The sequence below is a fragment of the Manis javanica genome, chromosome 1 (assembly GCF_040802235.1).
Source record: "Manis javanica isolate MJ-LG chromosome 1, MJ_LKY, whole genome shotgun sequence".
NCBI classification, from domain to species: Eukaryota; Metazoa; Chordata; class Mammalia; order Pholidota; family Manidae; genus Manis; species Manis javanica.
Genome location: NC_133156.1, coordinates 90,883,854 through 90,904,747, shown reverse-complemented (window position 1 = coordinate 90,904,747; position 20,894 = coordinate 90,883,854). Strand labels below are relative to the sequence as shown.

At 36.9% G+C, this 20,894-nt stretch overlaps 1 protein-coding gene across 5 annotated transcripts in view; it reads right to left on the bottom strand.

The window, feature by feature from the left end:
- AP3B1 (adaptor related protein complex 3 subunit beta 1) overlaps positions 1–20,894 on the bottom strand; it is a 273,969-nt gene that overhangs the window by 85,138 nt on the left and 167,937 nt on the right. For all 5 annotated transcript variants that reach the window (XM_073234795.1, XM_073234799.1, XM_073234824.1 and 2 more), the window contains 2 exons: positions 19,343–19,511; positions 16,179–16,326 (listed from right to left, as the gene is read on the bottom strand). In XM_073234795.1, coding sequence (XP_073090896.1) covers positions 16,179–16,326; positions 19,343–19,511 — 317 coding nt within the window. The remainder of the gene's footprint in view (positions 1–16,178; positions 16,327–19,342; positions 19,512–20,894) is intronic.

The window sequence follows — 20,894 nt, the reverse complement described above, 5'->3', positions numbered from 1 at the left end:
TATACTTTTGCATCTTATGGTATGCTACAGCATGGTGCTGAATGACAAACACTTCAAGAACATAATTCAACAGTGGTTCTCACCCTTTTGACTATGCCTACACCAGTTACATGAGTAATATGCTCTCATTAGGAACATTTTTTATTCCATGAAGTCATTCTCAACTAGGGGAGGTAGAGGGACCACCCCCAACATAACGCCACTTTCTTCTCAGCTTGTATTTTCTGTAGTAAGAGAAATGCTGGAAAAGGAAGAACAAAGACCAGAAATGGGAAAGAATATAGCAAATTAAGAGAGCCACAAATAGCCCATTGGGATTAGAACATAGAGACCATGAAGGGAATTAAGACTAGAAAAGCAGGTTTGGGCATGTTAGTCTGATGAGTTTACTGAACTCAGTGACAATGGGGCATCATTGGAGCTAAAATTAACATTAATCTGGCAGCTGTACAGAAAGACTGAGTTGGGAAAGCATCTGAAGATGACCTATGGCAGTGGTCTATGAGTGTGAGGTTATGAAGAGCGGATCTAGTATGATGGTGGTGGTAGGAAAAGAAGAAACAGATATGAGAAATAATACACAGGATCTTAGCCTTGGCAACTGGGTAGGCATACAGGATCAGGGAGACATCAAAAATGATTCAGAACTATAGATCTGGGAGAACAGAAAGAATGCTAGTACCAAATGACAGAACATGTCTTCTGGCTCTATTCGGTTTCGGAAACCAGTAGCTCCTGAAGGGTTTAAAACTTTGGTTTGAATTTGGGAAGGAAAGTTAGAGATGTTATAGGGCTGAGAGATGTTATTATGGAAGTAGTTCACATAAACGTTTTAGCTGGACTATAGGAGTGAATGGGTTTCACAACAGGAGTAGAGAAAAAAAGACTAAAAAGAAATTAATTCACATCAATAAATAATTTTGAAAAAATAATGTGTATTAAGCATTAACTTGGAGGCAATGTTCATACTTAGGGATAAAAAGCAAAGCAATCAAATGGTTGAAAGGTCAAAGAAGTTAGTACAAAAGGGATACAAAGAGTTTCAAGTAACAGGGGAATAGTCACATGAAAAGACTGAGGAGGATAATAACTAATAGAAGGCTACTGGATTTAGGGAAAGGTTATGACTGACTTTTTAGGGAACAATACTTATAGGAAGTGATAGGAGTGAAAACCTATTTAAAGGGGGCTAAGAATAAATGAGTTAAGAGCTACCAGATGGAAAAATCTAGATTATTTGGCTAAACTCCCACTCTCACACAGCCTGTCTCTGTCTCTCCCTTCTTTTCTCCTTTAAATGCTGGGGAAGTGCAAGGGCTTTGGCTGGCAGGGGAAGCATTAGCAGAGAGAGACTAAGTGCAAAGGAAGCAGATGATTAGCAACAGCACAAGGCCACAAGGAAGTAAGACTTATTCTTGGCTAAGTGGATAGGGATCACTTACTCAGGCCTACATTCAAAGAAAGAGGATAAACAGAGATCATGTGTTAAAGAGCAGAGACAAGAAAGGCTCACAGTGCATGGTTTCAGTTTTCTGCAGAAAGTGGGGGAGATCACAGGCTACAGGTAAGGGGTAATATTTGAGTGTTAATTTTTAACTTGAATCATATAAAGAGTCAGAAAAATTCAGAAAACATGAGTTACAAAGAAAAATTCTGTTCCTTTTAGCAATGGTGTTCTATAACTCTAGCATTGTTGGTCTCTCAGGGAATTAAAAAATGTTAACTTTGATGTTTTATAGTTACACGGTGCTTTTGTATCTTTCACATTTGATTTTATAACAGCACTTGAAAGAAGAAGGTGCTAGCATTTCTACCTTTTAGATGAGAAAACTAAAGCATAAATATGTTATCTTTCAACAAGTAGAACACTACCTATCTGAAAGGGCCACCATAAAATGAACTGTTTTCAAAGCCATAAATGCAAGGTACTTCCAAGGTCTCATTTTCATACTCAATATCTCCAAAAACACATTGTCCAAACAAACGAAAAGAAAGAGAAAGAGTAAAAGTATGGATTTAGTTGGGCTGTAGATTAAAGGCATATGAATTCCCATACTAACATATTGTCATGTTAAATCAAAGTAAAGCACTCACCATCTGCCTTCATTACTCATAATTTATAGCAGAAGCTGTAACACTTGGTGCAAAGAAGACTTCCCAAGAATTCTAGAGTTGTTGATTATTAAAGAATTGATACACTTGTAATTGCATGGCATACTCCAAATCACTCGGAAATATAAAGAAAAAACAGCTACTGTGCCTCTGAAGTAGAGAATACTCCAACTGATAAAATAAACATTCATATCTGCCTTTGGTAGACAGGAAAAGGCATTTTAATATAGAAAAAAATAGCCATGTAAGAAAAACACATAGATATAAAACTATAAAAACTATGAGTAAAATCCGAATTTCTCTGTTTTCTTTTTTGACTTACTGCAACACTTGGAAATTTTATTGTGATCACTTACAGTAAAATATTTTCAATTATTAAGAGATTTAATCTGATCATTGAAAGCCTTTCACAAAGAAGGAACAAACTGAAATGCTCACCTGGGGTAGCTACCTATGTGGCTTTTTACTGTGGTCCTAAAGTCCCACTTTAAACTACACAGGCACTAAGGTCTACAATTTTTCAACGTTTACAAAACTTCATAACGCTAATTCCACCCATTTGATATCCACTGATTTCTATTTGGCCATTTTTTAAACATTGACTTCTTAGTTTTTAGAAATTGAGATATCAATTTCTAATTTCTTAATTTCAAATTTATTTCAAATTTCTTCATTTTAAATAAAAAAACTTTTTAAATATGTAAATAGGAATTGCATAATTTAATATAAGCAGGAAATGAGAGGATATCAAACTTGCTATGTGGTAACTTTTTGTGAAGCTAGAGGAATAAACCCAAAAATTTCTAAGAGTTCATGTTAATTTTTGAAAAAATGGAAATCTTACATTCAATACAACAAGGAGACGTAAATTTCAAACATAAATTCAAGTGTAAACTAGGTTTTACTATAAGCATGAATATTTAAAATCAGACAAATGCTAGCCAAGTTTTAAACATGCATATTCTTTTCTTTTCTTTTTTTAAAATTTTATTCTAGTATCATCAATCTACAATTACAGGAAGAACATTGTTTACTAGGCTCTCCCCTTCATCAAGTTACCCTCACATACCCCTACACAGTCCCTGTCCATCAGTGTAGTAAGATACTGTAAAATCACTACTTGTCTTCTCTGCATTGTAGAGTCTGCCCATACCACCCCGACAGTATACATGCTAATTGTAATGCCCCCTTTCTCTTTCCCACCTTTATCCCTCCCTTCCCACCCATCCCCCTGAGTCCCTTTCCCTTTGGTAACTGTTAGTCCATTCTTGGGTACTGTGATTCTGCTGCTGCTTGGTTCTTTCAGTTTTTCTTTGCTCTTATACTCTACATATGAGTGAAATCATTCGGTACTTGTCTCTCTCCACCTGGCTTATTTCACTGAGCATAATACCCTCTAGCTCCATCCATGTTGTTGCAAATGGTAGGATTTGTTTTCTTCTTACGGCTGAATAATATTCCATTGTGAATATGTACCACATCTTCTTTATCCATTCATCTACTGATGGACATTTAGGTTGCTTTCATTTCTTGGCTATTGTAAATAGTGCAGCGATAAACATAGGCATGCATCTGTCTTTTTCAAACTGGAATTCCTGGGTCAAATGGTATTTATATTTTAAGCATTTTGAGGAACCTCCATAGTACTCTTCACAATGGTTGAACTAATTTATATTTCCACCAGCAGTGTAGGAGGGTTCCCCTTTCTCCACAACCTCACCAACATTTGTTGTTGTTTGTCTTTTGGATGGTGGCAATCCTTACTGGTGTGAGGTGATATCTCATTGTGGTTTTAATTTGCATTTCTTTGATGACAAGCAATGTGGAGCATCTTTTCATGTGTCTGTTGGCCATCTGAATTTCTTCTTTAGAGAACTGTCTATTCAGCTCCTCTGCCCATTTCTTAATTGGATTACTTGGTTTTTGTTTGTCGAGGTGTGTGAGCTCTTTATATATTTTGGATGTTAACCCCTTATCGGATATATCATTTATGAATATATTCTCCACATACTGAAGGATACCCTTTTGTTCTATTGATGGTGTCCTTTCCTGTGCAGAAGCTTTTCAGCTTGATATACTCCCACCTGTTCATTTTTGCTTTTGTTTCCCTTGCCTGTGGAGATAAGTTAATGAAGAAGTCACTCATGTTTAAGTCCAAGAGATTTTTGCCTATGTTTTTTTCTAAGAGTTTTATGGTTTCATGACTTACATTCAGGTCTTTGATCCATTTCGAATTTACTTTTGTGTATGGGGTTAGACAGTGATCCAGTTTCATTCTCTTACATGTAGCTGTCCAGTTTTGCCAGCACCATCTGTTGAAGAGACCGTCATTTCCCCATTGTATGTCCATGGCTCCCTTATCGTATATTAATTGACCATATATGTTTGAGTTAATGTTTGGAGTCTCTATTCTGTTCCACTGGTCCGTGGCTCTGTTCTTGTGCCAGTACCAAATTGTCTTGATTACTGTTGCTTTGTAGTAGAGCTTGAAGTTGGAGAGCGAGATCCCCCCACTTTATTCTTCCTTCTCAGGATTGCTTTGGCTATTCGGGGTCTTTGGTGGTTCCATATGAATTTTTGAACTGTTTGTTCCAGTTCGTTGAAGAATGCTGCTGCTAATTTGATAGGGATTGCATTGAATTTGTAGTTTGCCTTAGGCAGGATGGGCATTTTGATGATATTAATTCTTCCTAGCCAAGAGCATGGGATGAGTTTCCATTTGTTAGTGTCCTCTTTAATTTCTCTTAAGAGTGTCTTGTAGTTTTCAGGGTATAGGTCTTTCACTTCCTTGATTAGGTTTATTCCTAGGTATTTTATTCTTTCTGATGCTACTGTGAATGAAATTGTTTTCCTGATTTCTCTTTCTATTAGTTCATTGTTAGTGTATAGGAAAGCAACAGATTTCTGAGTGTTAATTTTGTATCCTGCAACTTTGATGAATTCAGATATTAGTTCTAGTAGTTTTGGACTGGAGTCTTTAGGGTTTTTTATGTACAATATCATGTCATCTGCAAATAGTGACAGTTTGACTTCTTCTTTACCAATCTGGACTCCTTGTATTTCTTTGTTTTGTCTAATTGCCATGGCTAAGACCTCCAGTACTATGTTGAATAACAGTGGGGAGAGTGGGCATCCCTGTCTTGTTCCCAATCTCAGAGGAAAAGCTTTCAGCCTTTCTCTGTTCAGTATGATGTTGGCTGTGGGTTTATCTTATATGGCCTTCATTATGTTGAGGTATTTGCCCTCTATGCCCATTTTGTTGAGAGTTTTTACAATAAATGGATGTTGAGTTTTGTTGAATGCTTTTTCAGCATCTATGGAGATGATCATACGGTTTTTGTCCTTCTTTTTGTTGATGTGGCATATGATGTTGATGGATTTTCCAATGTTGTACCATCATCCTTGCATCCCTGGAATGAATCCCACCTGGTCATGGTGTGTGGTCCTTTTGATGTATTTTTGAATTTGGTTTGCTAATATTTTGTTGAATATTTTTGCATCTACATTCATCAGGGATATTGGTCTGTAGTTTACTTTCTTTTTTGGTGGGGTCTTTGCCTGGTTTTGTTATTAGGGTGATGTTGGCTTCATAGAATGATTTTGGGAGTATTCCCTCCTCTTCTATTTTTTGGAAAACTTTAAGGAGAATGGGTTTTATGTCTTGTTTATATGTCTGATAAAATTCTGAGGTGAATCCATCTGGCCTGGGGGTTTGGTTCTTGGGTAGTTTTTTGATTACCGCTTCAGTTTTGTTGCTGGTAATTGGTCTGTCTAGATTTTCTGTTTCTTTCTGGATCACTCTTGGAAGGTTGTATTTTTCTAGGTAGTTGTCCATTTCTTCTAGGTTTTCCAGCTTGTTAGAATATAGGTTTTCATAGAATTCTCTAATAATTATTTTTTATTTCTGTGGGGTCCATCTTGATTTTTCTTTTCTCATTTCTGATTCTGTTGAGGTATGTTGATTCTCTTTTTCTCTTAATAAGTCTGGCTAGAGGCTTATCTATTTTGTTTACTTCCTCGAAGAACCAGCTCTAGGTTTCATTGATTTTTTTCTATTTTTTTATTCTTCTCAATTTTATTTATTTCTTTTCTGATCTTTATTATGTCCCTTCTTGGGCTGGCCTTCGGCCTCATTTGTTCTTTTTTTCCTTTTTGATAGTTTTGACATTAGACTATTCATGTGGGATTGTTCTTCCTTCTTTTTTTTTCTTAATTTTATTTTGGTATCATTAATCTACAATTACATGAAGGCCATTATGTTTACTAGGCTCCCCACTTCACCAAGTTGCCCCCACATCCCCGTTCACAGTCACTGTCCATCAACATAGTAAGAGGCTGTAAAATCACTACTTGTCTTTCTCTGTGTTGCACAGCCCTCCCTCCCCCTGCCCTGCCCCCCAACACTATACATGCTAATCATAATGCCCCCTTTCTTTTTTTTCCACCCTTATCCCTCCCTTCCCACCCGTCTTAGCCAGTCCCTTTCCCTTTGGTAACTATTAGTCCATTCTTGGGTTCTGTGCTTCTGCTGCTGTTTTGTTCCTTCGATTATCTTTTGTTCTTATACTCCACATATAAGTGAAATCATTTGGTACTTGTCTTTCTCCGCCTGGCTTATTTCAGTGAGCATAATACCCTCTAGCTCCATCTATGTTGTTGAGAATGGTAGGATTTGTTTTTTTCTTATGGCTGAGTAATATTCCATTGTGTATATGTACCACATCTTCTTTATCCATTCATCTACTGATGGACATTTAGGTTGCTTCCATATCTTGGCTATTGTAAATACTGCAGCGATAAACATAGGGGTGCATCTGTCTTTTTCAAACTGGAGTGCTGCATTCTTGGGGTAAATTCCTAGAAGTGGAATTCCTGGGTCATATGTTATTTCTATTTTGAGCATTTTGAGGGACCTCCATATTGCTTTCTACAATGGTTGATCTAATTTACATTCTCAACAGCAGTGTAGGAGGGTTCCCCTTTCTCCCCAACCTCGCCAACATTTGTTGTTGTCTGTCTTTTGGATGGTAGCCATCCTTACTGGTGTGAGATGATATCTCATTGTGGTTTTAATTAATTTGCATTTCTCTGATGACAAGCGATGTGGAGCAGCTTTTCATGTGTCTGTTGGCCATCTGAATTTCTTCTTTAGAGAACTGTCTATTCAGCTCCTCTGCCCATTTTTTAATTGGGTTATTTGCTTTTTGTTTGTTGAAGTGTGTGAGCTCTTTATATATTTTGGAGGTCAACCCTTTATCGGATCTGTCATTTATGATTATATTCTCCTAGACTATAGGATAACTTTTTGTTCTATTGATGGTGTCCTTTCCTGTACAGATGCTTTTCAGCTTGATATAGTCCCATTTGTTCATTTTTGTGTTTGTTTCCCTAGCCTGGGGAGATATGTTCAAGAAGAGGTTACTCATGTTTATGTCTAAGAGATTTTTGCCTATGTTTTTTCTAAGAGTTTTATGGTTTCATGACTTACATTCAAGTCTTTGATGCATTTCAAATTTACCTTTGTATATGGGGTTAGACAATGGTCCAGTTTCATTCTCCTACATGTAGCTGTCCAGTTTTGCCAGCACCATCTGTTAAAGAGACTGTCACTTTCCCATTATATGTCCATGGCCCCTTTATGGAATATTAGTTGACCATATATGTTTGGGTTAATGTTTGGAGTCTGTATTCTGTTCCACTGGTCTATGGCTCTGTTCTTGTACCAGTACCAAATTGTCTTGATTACTGTTGCTTTGTAGTAGAGCTTGAAGTTGGGGAGTGAGATCACCCCAACTTCATTCTTCCTTCTCGGGATTGCTTTAGCTATTCGGGCTCTTTGGTGTTCCCATATGAATTTTTGAACTATTTGTTCCAGTTCATTGAAGAATGCTGTTGGTAGTTTGATAGGGATTGCATCAGATCTGTATATTGCTTTGGGTAGGATGGCCATTTTGACGATATTAATTCTTCCTAGCTAGGAGCATGGGATGAGTTTCCATTTGTTAGTGTCCTCTTTAATTTCTCTTAAGAGTGTCTTGTAGTTTTCAGGGTATAGGTCTTTCACTCCTTGGTTAGGTTTATTCCTAGGTATTTTATTCTTTTTGATGCTATTGTGAATGGAATTGGCTTCCTGATTTCTCTTTCTATTAGTTTATTGTTAGTGTATAGGAAAGCCACAGATTACTGTGTGTTAATTTTGTATCCTGTAACTTTGCTGAATTCCGATATTAGCTCTAGTAGTTTCAGAGTGGAGTCTTTAGGGTTTTTTATGTACAATATCATGTCATCTGCAAATAGTGACAGTTTGACTTCTTCTTTACCAATCTGGATTCCTTGTATTTCTTTGTTTTGTCTAATTGCCGTGGCTAGGACCTCCAGTACTATGTTGAATAACAGTGGGGATAGTGGGCTTCCCTGTCTCATTCCCGATCTCAGAGGAAAAGCTTTCAGCCTCTCGCTGTTCAGTATGATGTTGGCTGTGGGTTTATCATATATGGCCTTTATTATGTTGAGGTACTTGCCCTCTATACCCATTTTGATGAGAGTTTATATCATGAATGGATGCTGAATTTTATCGAATGCTTTTTCAGCATCTATGGAGATGAACATGTGGTTTTTGTCTTTCTTTTTGTTGATGTGGTGGATGATGTTGATGGATTTTCAAATGTTGTACCATCCTTGCATCCCTGGAATGAACCCCACTTGGTCATGGTGTATGGTCCGTTTGATGTATTTTTTAATTTGGTTTGCTAATATTTTGTTGAGTATTTTTGCATCTACGTTCATCAGGGATATTGGTCTGTAGTTTTCTTTTTTGGTGGGGTCTTTGCCTGGTTTTGGTATTAGGGTGATGTTGGCTTCATAGAATGAGTTTGGGAGTATTCTCTCCTCTTTTATTTTTTGGAAAACTTTAAGGAGAATGAATATTATGTCTTATCTGTATGTCTGGTAAAATTCTGAGGTAAATCCATCTGGCCCAGGGGTTTTGTTCTTTGTAGTTTTTTGATTACCACTTCAATTTCATTGCTGGTAATTGGTCTGTCTAGATTTTCTGTTTCTTTCTGGGTCAGTCTTGGAGGGTTTTATTTTTCTAGGAAGTTGTCCATTTCTCCTAGGTTTCCCAGTTTGTTAGCATATAGGCTTTCATAGTACTCTGTAATAATTCTTTGTATTTCTGTGAGGTCCGTCGTGATTCTTCCTTTCTCATTTCTCATTCTGTTGATTTGTGTTGACTCTCTTTTCCTCTTAATAAGTCTTGCTAGAAGCTTATCTATTTTGTTTATTTTCTTGAAGAACCAGCTCATGGTTTCATTGATTTTTTCTGTTGTTTTTTTCTTCTCAATTTTATTTATTTCTTTTCTGATCTTTATTATGTCGCTCCTTCTGCTGACCTTAGGCCTCATTTGTTCTTCTTTTTCTAATTTCCATAATTGTGACATTAGACCATTCATTTGGGATTGTTCTTCCTTCTTTAAATATGCCTGGATTGCTATATACTTTCCTCTTAAGAGTGCTTTCGTTGCATCCCACAGAAGTTGGGGCTTTGTGTTGTTGTTGTCATTTGTTTCCATATATTGCTGGATCTCCATTTTAATTTGGTCATTGATCCACTGATTATTTAGAAGCATGTTCTTAAGCCTCCAAGTGTTTGTGAGCCTTTTTGCTTTCTTTGTACAATTTATTTCTAGTTTTATACCTTTGTGGTCTGAAAAGTTGGTTGGTAGAATTTCAATCTTTTGGAATTTCCTGAGGCTCTCTTTTTGGCCTAGTATGTGGTCTATTCTGGAAAATGTTCCATGTGCACTTGAGAAGAATGTGAATGCTATTGCTTTTGGATGTACAGTTCTATAGATGTCCATTAGGTCCATCTGTTCTAGTGTGTTGTTCAGTGCCTCTGTGTCCTTACTTATTTTCTGTCTGGTGGATATGTCCTTTGGAGTGAGTGGTGTGTTGAAGTCTCCCAAAATGAATGCATTGCATTCTATTTCCCCCTGTAATTCTGTTAGTATTTGTTTCACATATATTGGTGCTCCTGTATTGGGTGCATATATGTTTATAATGGTTATATCCTCTTGTTGGACTGAGCCCTTTATCATTATGTAATGTCCTTCTTTATCTCTTGTTACTTTCTTTGTTTTGAAGTCTATTTTGTCTGATACTAGTATTGCAACACCTGCTTTTTTCTCCCTGTTGTTTGCATGAAATATCTTTTTCCATCCGTTGACTTTTAATCTGTGCAGGTCTTTGCGTTTGAGGTGAGTCTCTTGTAAGCAGCATATAGATGGGTCTTGCTTTTTTATCCATTCTATTACTCTGTGTCTTTTGATTGGTGCATTCAGTCCATTTACATTTAGGCTGATTATTGAAAGATATGTACTTACTGCCATTGCAGGCTTTAAGTTCGTGGTTACCAAAGGTTCAAGGTTAGTTTCTTTACTCTCTTACTGTCTAAGTTAACTTGCTTATTGAGGTATTATAAACACAGTCTGATGATTCTTTATTTCTCGCCCATCTTATTCCTCCCCCTCCATCTTTCCTATGTTGGGTGTTTTGTTCTTTACTTTTTCAGAGTGCTCCCATCTAGAGCAGTCCCTCTAAGATACCCTGTAGAGGTGGTTTGTGAGAGGCAAATTCCCTCATCTTTTGCTTGTCTGGGAATTGTTTAAGCCCTCCTTCATATTTAAATGATAATCATGCTGGATACAGTATCCTTGGTTCAAGGACCTTCTGTTTCATTGCATTAAATATATCATGCCATTCTCTTCTGGCCTGTAAGGTTTCTGTTGAGAAGTCTGATGATAGCCTGATGGGTTTTCCTTTGTAGTTGACCTTTTTTCTCTCTCTGGCTGCCTTTAGTACTCTGTCCTTGTCCTTGATCTTTGCCATTTTAATTATTATATGTCTTGGTGTTGTCCTCTTTGGGTCCGTTCTATTGGGAGATCTGTGTGCTTCCATGGTCTGAGGAACTATTTCCTCCCCCATTTTGGGGAAGTTCTCAGCAATTGTTTTTTCAAATACACTTTCTATCCCTTTTCACTCTCTTCATCTTCTGGTACCCCTATAATGCGGATATTGTTCCTTTTGGATTGGTCACCCAGTTCTCTTAATATTGTTTCATTTCTGGATATCCTTTTATCTGTCTCTGCACCAGTTTCTATGCATTCTTGTTCTCTGGTTTCTAGTCCATTAATGGCCTCGTGCATCCCATCCATTCTGCTTTTAAGTCCTTCCAGAGATTGTTTTATTTCTGTACTCTCCCTCTGTACTTCCTCCTTTAGCTCTTGCATATTTCTCTGCTGATCTATCAGCATGTTTATGATTTTTATTTTGAATTCTTTTTCAGGGAGACTGGTTAGTTCTGTCTCTGCAGATCCTCTCTCAGGGGTTGTCTGGGCTATTTTGGACTGGACTACATTTTTATGCCTTTTCATGGTGATTGTGGTGGCTGTAGGCTGGTTGCGGGTGTGTCAGCTGGGAGAAGAAAGTCCTTTCCTGCTTGCTGGATGCCTTGCCCTTCTCCACTGTCTGTTGGTTACCCGCACTCCTGGAGCAGCTACCGGGTTAATCCCCTAAGCTACTGTGGGCAGGGTCTCTGTCAGAGTAGCCCTGAGCTCTGCATGGAGTGTCAGGCAGGCCAGGCGTACTCCTCCATGATAATGGTGCCCCTGCTAGGCAGTTGTGTGCCTGCCAGCAGTGGCCTTTGGGTCTGGCCCGGGCGGCTGTGCGTTGGGCTTGGATTCCGATTGGCTGCTGGGAGTGCGGCTGCTCCTTCTGGTACTGCTGCAGGTGCGCGCAGGCCTCTCCTGGGCCCCTGGGGCGCCATGGCCGCCGGTGCACACAGGCCACTCCTGGGTTGCTCAGTTGCCGCCGCGGAGGGCTTTCACAGGTCAATCCCGGTCTCCTCTGGCGCCGCCACCCCCGGCACACGCTGGCACTCTCCACTAGTGGGCTTGTGTGTTGGGGTCCACACCGGTTGGGGGAATGACTGGCAGGCTGCTTTGTGCCGTGAGGGGCTTCGGAGCTGCGCTGCCACCCAGGGGGTTAGGGCGCCTAAAGTTCCCCGGGATAAACCAGCTGCTGGCTAAGTGTGCTGGGGCGACTTCATCCAGCTGTGGGGTCCCTGTGTCTTTAAGACTTGCAAAAAGCACTCACTTTTCTTTTGTCCCAGGGGTGTCGGTTGCAGGGACCTACCTGCAGGTTTTGCTTTTCCGTTTCTCTAGTATCCAGCATGCTGTGCACCTTGTGTCGGCACTCCCGGTGTGGATTTCTAGAGCTGGTTGTTCAGCAGTCCTGGGCTTTCACTCCGTCCCCATTCCGACTCCTTTCTTCTCTCTGGGTTCTGGGGTAGGGGGGTGTTCGGGTCCCACCTGGCCGCGGCTTGTGTCTTACCCCCTTCATGTGATGTTGAGTTCTCGCAGATGTAGATGTATCCTGCCTGTTGTACTGTATCCACTGGTGTCTCTTTTAGGAATAGTTGTATTTATTGTATTTTCATAAAAATCTATGTTTTTGGGAGGAGATTTCCACTGAACTACTCACGCCGCCATCTTGGCTCCACCCCTCTTCTTTTTTAATATTCTTTAACATAAATCTCTGGATGGGGTAGGGCAATTATCTACTTGACTGAATTTATTTTCATCCTTGGCTACTCAGACAACTTATTAAAGAATTTCAGTTTAATAGAACAAATAAATGAGAAAAATATAAGGTTAAAATGAAATTGAATTCAATAAAAGAGAAGGTTTGACCATATTTTTAACATATGGAATGATATAGTTTATATATAAAAACTACTGCACTTGAAGCTGCGCATCAACATGATCCATTCACAGGAAGGGAGTAATAATTAATGAGCAGGAATGATATGTATTAGGTCTGAATTTCATATTAATAACTACATTTTTAAAATTAATATTATTACTTATTGTTGCTAAACAGACTTGCAGGCTTTTATATTTTCTCAATATTACAAATATTGTATCAAAAAGCTTTATTATTCTATTATACAAGTGGTTCTTGCCTTTGTCTTTGGATATGTCTACTGCATTTTTATTAACTAGTTAAGGAATGTGTACCCTTTAATTAAACTTGAAAAATATTTTAGTATCCAAATGCTTAATATTTTAAAAAAGCATGTCTCAATTTCTTATAATGCATGTACATTTACATTGCCTTGTTCCATACTATTTCTGCGACTTCCTTTTACTTCCCCTTTAGCAAAAGCCTCCCTTGTCAAATCCTAGCCAAGAATAAAAAAGACCATAGTCATAATAAAGAGCTCTCTAATTTCCATGGCAAAAGATGAAGTTAAAAAAAGATTCTATTTAAAAATACAAGAAAAAGATCATCCATCATGATCAAGTGGAATTGATCCCATGGTTGCAAGGATAGTACAACATTAAAAAATCCATCAACATCATCCACCACATCAACAAAAAGAAGGACAAAAACCACATGGTCATCTCCATAGATGCTGAAAAAGCATTCGACAAAATTCAACATCCATTCATGATAAAAACTCTCAACAAAATGGGTATAGAGGGCAAGTACCTCAACATAATACGACATAATAAAGGCCATATTATACTTATGGTGAACATTATACTTAACAGCGAGAAGCTGAAAGCTTTTCCTTTAAGATCGGTAACAAGACAGGGATGCCCACTCTCCCCACTTTTATTCAACATAGTTCTGGAGGTCCTAGCCACGAGAATCAGAGAACACAGAGAAATAAAAGGCATCCAGATTGGCAAGGAAGAAGTCAAACTGTCCCTGTTTGCAAATGACATGATATTGTACATAAAAAATCCTAAAGAATCCACTCCGAAACTACTAGAACTAAAAATCTGAATTCAGCAAAGTTGCAGGATACAAAATTAATACACAGAAATACGTTGTATTCCTATACATTATCGATGAACTAGCAGAAAGAGAAATCAGGAAAACAATTTCATTCACAATTTTATCAAAAAGAATAAAATACCTAGGAATAAACCTAACCAAGGAAGTGAAAGACCTATACCCTGAAAACTACAAGACACTCTTAAGAGAAATTAAAGAGGACACTAATAAATGGAAATTCATCCCATGCTCTTGGGTAGGAAGAATTAATATTGTCAAACTGGCCATCCTGCCTAAGGCAATCTATAGATTCAATGCAATTCCTATCAAAACACCTACAGCATTCTTCAGTGAACTAGAGCAAATAGTTCTAAAATTCATATGAAACAACAAAAAACCCTGAATAGCTAAAGCAATCCTGAGAAGGAAGAATAAAGCAGGGGGAATTACGGTCCCTGACTTCAAGCTCTACTACAAAGCCACAGTAATCAAGACAATTCAGTACTGGCACAAGGACAGACCCATAGAACAGTGGAACAGAACAGAGAGTCCAGATATGAACCCAAGCACATATGGTCAATTAATATACGATAAAGGAGCCATGGATATATAATGGGGAAATGATAGCCTCTTCAACAGCTGGTGTTGGGAAAACTGGGAAGCTACATGTAAGAGAATAAAACTGGATTACTGTCTAACCCCATACACAAAAGTAAACTCAAAAGGGATCAAAGACCTGAATGTAAGTCATGAAACCATAAAACTCTTAGAAAAAAACATAGGCAAAAATCTCTTGGATGTAAACATGAGCAACTTCTTTATGAACATATCTCTCTGGGTAAGGGAAAGAAAAGCAAAAATGAACAAATGAGACTGTATCAAACTAAAAAGTTTCTGTACAGCAAAGGCACCATCAGTAGAAAAAAAAGACATCCTAGAGTATGGGAGAATATATTCATAAGTGACATATCCGACAAGGGGTTGACATCCAAATTATATAAAGGGCTCATGCACCTGAACAAACAAAAAGCAAATAATCCAATTAAAAAATGGGGAGAGGAGCTGAATAGACAGTTATCTAAAGAAAAAATTCAGATGGCCAACAGACACATGAAAAGATGCTCCACATCACTAATCATCAGAGAAATGCAAATTAAAACCACAATGAGATATTACCTCATGCCAGTTATGATGGCCAACATCCAAAAGACAAACAACAACAAATGTTGGCAAGTATGTGGAAAACGGGAACCCTCCTACACTGCAGGTGTGAATGTAAACTAGTTCAACCATTGTGGAAAACAGTATGGAGGTTCTTTAAAAAACTAAAAATAGAAACACCCTTTGATCCAGGAATTCCACTTCTAGGAATTTACCCTAAGAATGCAGCAGCCCAGTTTGAAAAAGGCATATGCACCCCTATGTTTATCGCAGCACTATTTACAATAGCCCAGAAATGGAAGCAACTTAAGTGTCCATCAGTAGATGAATGGATAAAGAAGATGTGGTACATATACACAACGGAATTATTATTCAGTCATAAAAAGAAAACAATCCTACCATTTGCAACAACATGGATGGAGCTAGAGGGTATTATGCTCAGTGAAATAAGCCAGGCGGAGAAAGACAAGAATCAAATGATTTCACTCATCTGTGGAGTATAAGATCAAAGAAAAAACTGAAAAACAAAACAGCAGCAGACTCACAGAACCCAAGAATGGACTAACAGTTACCAAAGGGAAAGGGACTGGGGAGGATGGGTGGGAAGGGAGGGATAAGGGGAATAAGGGGCATTACAATTAGCACACATAATGTAGTGCGGGGGTGACACGGAAAAGGCAGTATATACAGAGAAGACAAGTAGTGATTCTACAGTGTCTGACTGTAATGGGGTATGTGGGGGGACTTGATAATAGGGGGAGTCTAGTAACCATAATGTTGTTCAAGTAATTTTACATTAACAATAACCAAAAGAAAAAAAGTTTCTAATTTCTTGGCAGGGTTAAGTGACAAGGGAAATGATTACCCAGGAAAAAAATAATCTAAAATCACAGATGCAGGTGAATGAAGATGGTATTTGTTTTAATTGTCCATGACAACGTTAAATTCCTTTCTCAGTTTCTTCATTTTCAACAAAATGCTAATTTTCAGAAATATTTATTTTTAATTCAGAAGAGGGTACAAGAATATCGACTTTTAATGTTAACAAATACGTAATCTCTTACCTTAGTGACTTTTCTGGATTCAGATTCATTTTCAGATTCTGATTCTGATTCAGAATCTGAAGAAGTTTCTTCTACTGAACTAGATTCATCACTGGAAGAATCTGAAGTTTTAGGCTTTTCATTTTCCTTCCTTCCATCTTCAGAATCTCTATGTATAATAATAAGTTTTGAAATATCAACTTCATATCTTTTACATAAACAGGTTTAATAAGTTTAAAAAAATAAAATGGGAAATATTCCAATTTGTTCACTGTACCTATAAATCTGAACCTTTACCATACAAGTATACTTTACTGAGAACTATTTCTCTTTAGTATATGTATTTTTTAAAAGTCTTCAAAATTCTGGAGCATATTAATGAAATAATAAAAGTAGCATTATCTATAACCAAATAAGTAAGAACCTATTTAAAACCAATTATATCATCCCACACACACTCCAATGCAAAAGGTCATAAAATAACACTAAAGGATATTATAAGTAGAAGATAATTAATAATTAAATGTTTGATTTACCAGGAATATATATTAGGTATTAACAGTAACAATTTCAAAGATAACTTAGGCTGATTTTAAAATGCCATCTTAAAATACTAACTATACATTAATAAATTTAAATATTTGTACATCTTTCTTTGCTACAAGACTTGCATTTTATAGTCTTTTTATTCCAAGAAAATTACTTATATTTGTTCCCAAATGTGATCCTTACGCAGATGAATGTTAACCAGTTCAAGAGAATTCTTCTAATGTACTAAGTTTAAGTAAAAAATGTAAGTAATCAAACATAAACTTAGAAAATACCAAATAATCAAACCTAAGTATTGATGCTACTCACTCATTTGTTCACTCACTCACTCATTTAACCACTATTTTTTGATTGCCCACCATGTGTTGGTACTATGCTAGGTGCTATGGATAATAATGGCTAATGAGATATAAATGACCTCCATGTGTCTCCCTTAGAGAGTCTATGTTCCATTGGAGGACACAGGAAAGAAAGGTGCCAGTGACAATAAACTTTGTCAAGTAATAAGTAATAAAGTCTAGTGTGTCATGAGAACATCTGGAAGAGCATCTAAATAAACATAACCAAGATAGGGAATGCTTCCTAGAGGAAGAGACACAAAGTTGAGAAAATAGGCTTATGGCAGGCAGATGGGTAGGGCAGTAGTTTCTCCAAGGAGAAAGAATAACAAGTGAGATAGCTAAAAGGTCTTCTCTTAGGGGTAGAGGACCCCATACCAATTACCTAATTTAGATGTTCTAACATATTCTTACCTGGTGCATTACTACCTTAAAAAATTCAGAAAAGTTAAGTAGCTTGCTCAAGGACATATAGCGAGGAGGGGCACACCTGGAATTTGAACTCAAGTCTGACTTACTCTAAAGACAGTATTTTTCCTGCTATACCATACTATCTCCCTTCAAATGAGAATACTCTGGAATGTGAAATTCAAATTTAGTCTTAAATAGTTATAATTACTAGAGAGTGATTTTGAAGATAAAGCTCCCCTGCTTTAAAAAATTATCATTCAGTTATATTGCCAAAGTCTGAAAAAATTCTAAGAGACAGGCAGAAAAACACGGAGGGTAGGAGAATGGTTATTAGGCAAGGGAAGAATCGATATTTACTAGAATTGATTTTCGTGGAGGAAATATGACTGTTTATTAAAAGTGGAGTCATGGTAACATCTCAGAGCACATGTAATTGTATTTGATGACTAAAAAATATGTTTTTATCCCCCCCAGCAAAGAATGGCAATTTATTATCCCCAATTCAATGTCTTAAACATGTAGTAAAAAAGTAAGGTTTAGAATCTGTCTGAGATTCCCTCTGGTGTACTAAACAATTTTTAAAAATTCAAACATGGGTAAAGAGAATAGTCCATTTCTGAAGAAAAAAATTATGAAACTAATAAAATACATGATTACAAATTCATTGCTATCTGAAAAGATATTTAGTGCACTGAACAAAACTTTCCCTTCCTAGAAATAAGACATTTTTTATAAACTATGTAAACATGATATTAAACCTCAAGTATAGAATTTCTCTCAAAGAAAAAGCTATTATAAACCAAGTAACTCTTTTGCTGCAACAAGTGAATGACTGTGAATATATTTAACTTCTAGCTTTTAAAATAAAAATTTAAAGGTAAAAGTGTTATTTTGTTATGCAGCACTCAATTTTGATAGGTAATTATTGTTTACCTTACTGCTTAGAGTTTCAGATGTTAATCTAATGAAAAGAATTTACTGGTAACTAGCTTTTTAACTTTGCAATGATGAAAAGCCTGTATTAATTTAACCTACAGATTTCATTTGTTCTGAACAGGAAAAACAATATAAATCACTTTTAAAATCATTAAATCCTGACTTAAATTAATAAAGTCATAATTAGGGCATTATGCTGTGTTTGTTATGGAAGTGGCAGGGCGAGCTGCTTTAATTACTGTCTGTAATAAAAGGAGCAGAGAGCGTACTGCGTCCCAATCAGTGCTGTCAGCCACGGCTGAGCTGGGCTGCAAGCTCATCAAGTGAGCGGGCAGCAGGCTCCCAGGGAAAGGGCCATGATGTCTGCAGAGGCCACTCACTGACAGCAGTGGGGAAAACAGACATATAATCCAAGATATTAGCCCCAATTATTCAAAATTTTAATGACACTTTAATACATGATAATGTTGTTGGTAATGGGAGATCTTAAAAAGAGCTAACACTTAAATATCTTATGACCGTCTTCCTTCACAGCCCCTGATTCTAATATTTGGATCATAATCTTTTTAATATAACATTATTTAGAAAAATCAATTGTCTTACATAATGGCAAAGTGTTGAAGGATTTAATTTTAGCCCTCAGCAAAACTGCTACAAAAGGTAATTAAGTGTTTCATACCTACTGCTTGACCACTTAACTCAGCCCTCCAAGGTTATACCAATTTTCAAAATGTAACCCTAAGATATGTTCAAGTTCAAAATGAAAACTAAGCATTATAAGGAGTAGAATGATATGAACTAGTGTCTTAAATTAATTTTACAAAATGTAATGTCTGTTCTAGGAAAAATACACACAATTATTTTCTCACTCAATGAATTAAAGAGAAATGTTAGCCTGGGGCAAAATATCACAGAATACTTTTTGAAGGAAATTCTGGTAAAATAATTTACCTTGTTCCTTTGGTTCTGGAGTTGCTCTCGGCTGTTTGTCTATTTTCTCCTCCTGACTCACTCCCACTCCCACTCTCACTCTCAGGCTCACTGGAAGAGTCCTCACTGCCAGCATCACTATTCTCCCCTTCCTCGTCTTGTTCTCCACTCTGACTTCCAGACTCACTCTCTGAAAAGATATTACCAGATTTATAGCCAATTTAATTATACAGATACAAGTAACTGTTAATATTCATCAAATGAAGCTACATGCTGAATTTTAGTTTACTGGACCCTACTGGTTCAACATTTTCTATTTCCATACTCCAACCATTCAGACCCCTGGAATCCTGCAGCACAGTGAGCGTGGAGGGACCCCAAACGACAGAGCAGGTCCTCTGTTAATGAGTAGGAAAAGGCAAAGGAAAGATAAAGCAAGTAAACCAAATCTGGGAGAATCTCACTTTCAAACCCCAAGTATCTAGCTATGGCAAGAACCTTTTAAAAAAAGAATGACATAAGGATGCTGTATGGATAAAGAAATAATTTTTACTTCCTCTACTGTTCATGGGAAATTTTATTTAGAGAAGGCAACAGGTGAATCTTTTCAGGAACAAATTTTGGAGGGAAAGGAGGTATTCAAACCATCTCCAAAAATTTCTAAATTCAAAAGGCAATAAGCAAAATTTCTAATTAGAAAGTTCTTACTTATTTTAGCTAGGAGAAAAGTTTTCCATAAGTCAAAGAGATACAAAGTTAGTTGAGGAGCTATATATTTAAATATTTTATTATAAATTATGGTATTCTAGGACTCTTTTCAGAAGTGATACATACAGCATATTTATATGTATTTTAAACATGAGGTATAATATTTTACTATTTGAAGTGATTATAGGTGCCAAGTTGTATGCTACATAAGAGGCCAAACTGTTGCCCCTGCCTATGATCTGATGAAGTACCCTTATGCAGGAACATACCCTCTAATTAGAATATTTTCCAATAGGTAAATAATATCTGCTTTTTGAGGACTGATTTGATTGATAACACACACTAAAAACTAGGAGTGCATAATATATTCTTTTGAATAGTGTGTAGTGGTTAAAAGCAGGGGTTCTAAGGTTGGAATGTCTCGGTTCAAATCCTGGCTCTGCCACTTACCAGTCTTAAGACTGAGCAAGCCTCTCTGGATCTCAGTTTCCTTTTCAGGGAATGAGGTTAATAGCTACTTTACAGAGCTATGGTGAAGACTAAATGATTTGAAATATGTAAAGACGATTAGGACACAAGAGTGCCTGCCACATGGTAAGGTACTCAGTATCATCATCTTTTACAAAAAGAAAAATTTATCTTACCCTAATTTTACAAAGATAACATAAAACTACTGAATAAGGATATTTTGAATTTGCTATAACACTGAAGTTGTGAACATATGTATTAACTCAGATTACTGGCTTGCAGTATAAATAATGAAAAGAAATCATAGCATCTAAGTTATGCTCTCACATTAATTACATGGAAGCTCAACATGAATATGGGTCCATTTCACTTCAGACACCATTATCTAAATTTTTAA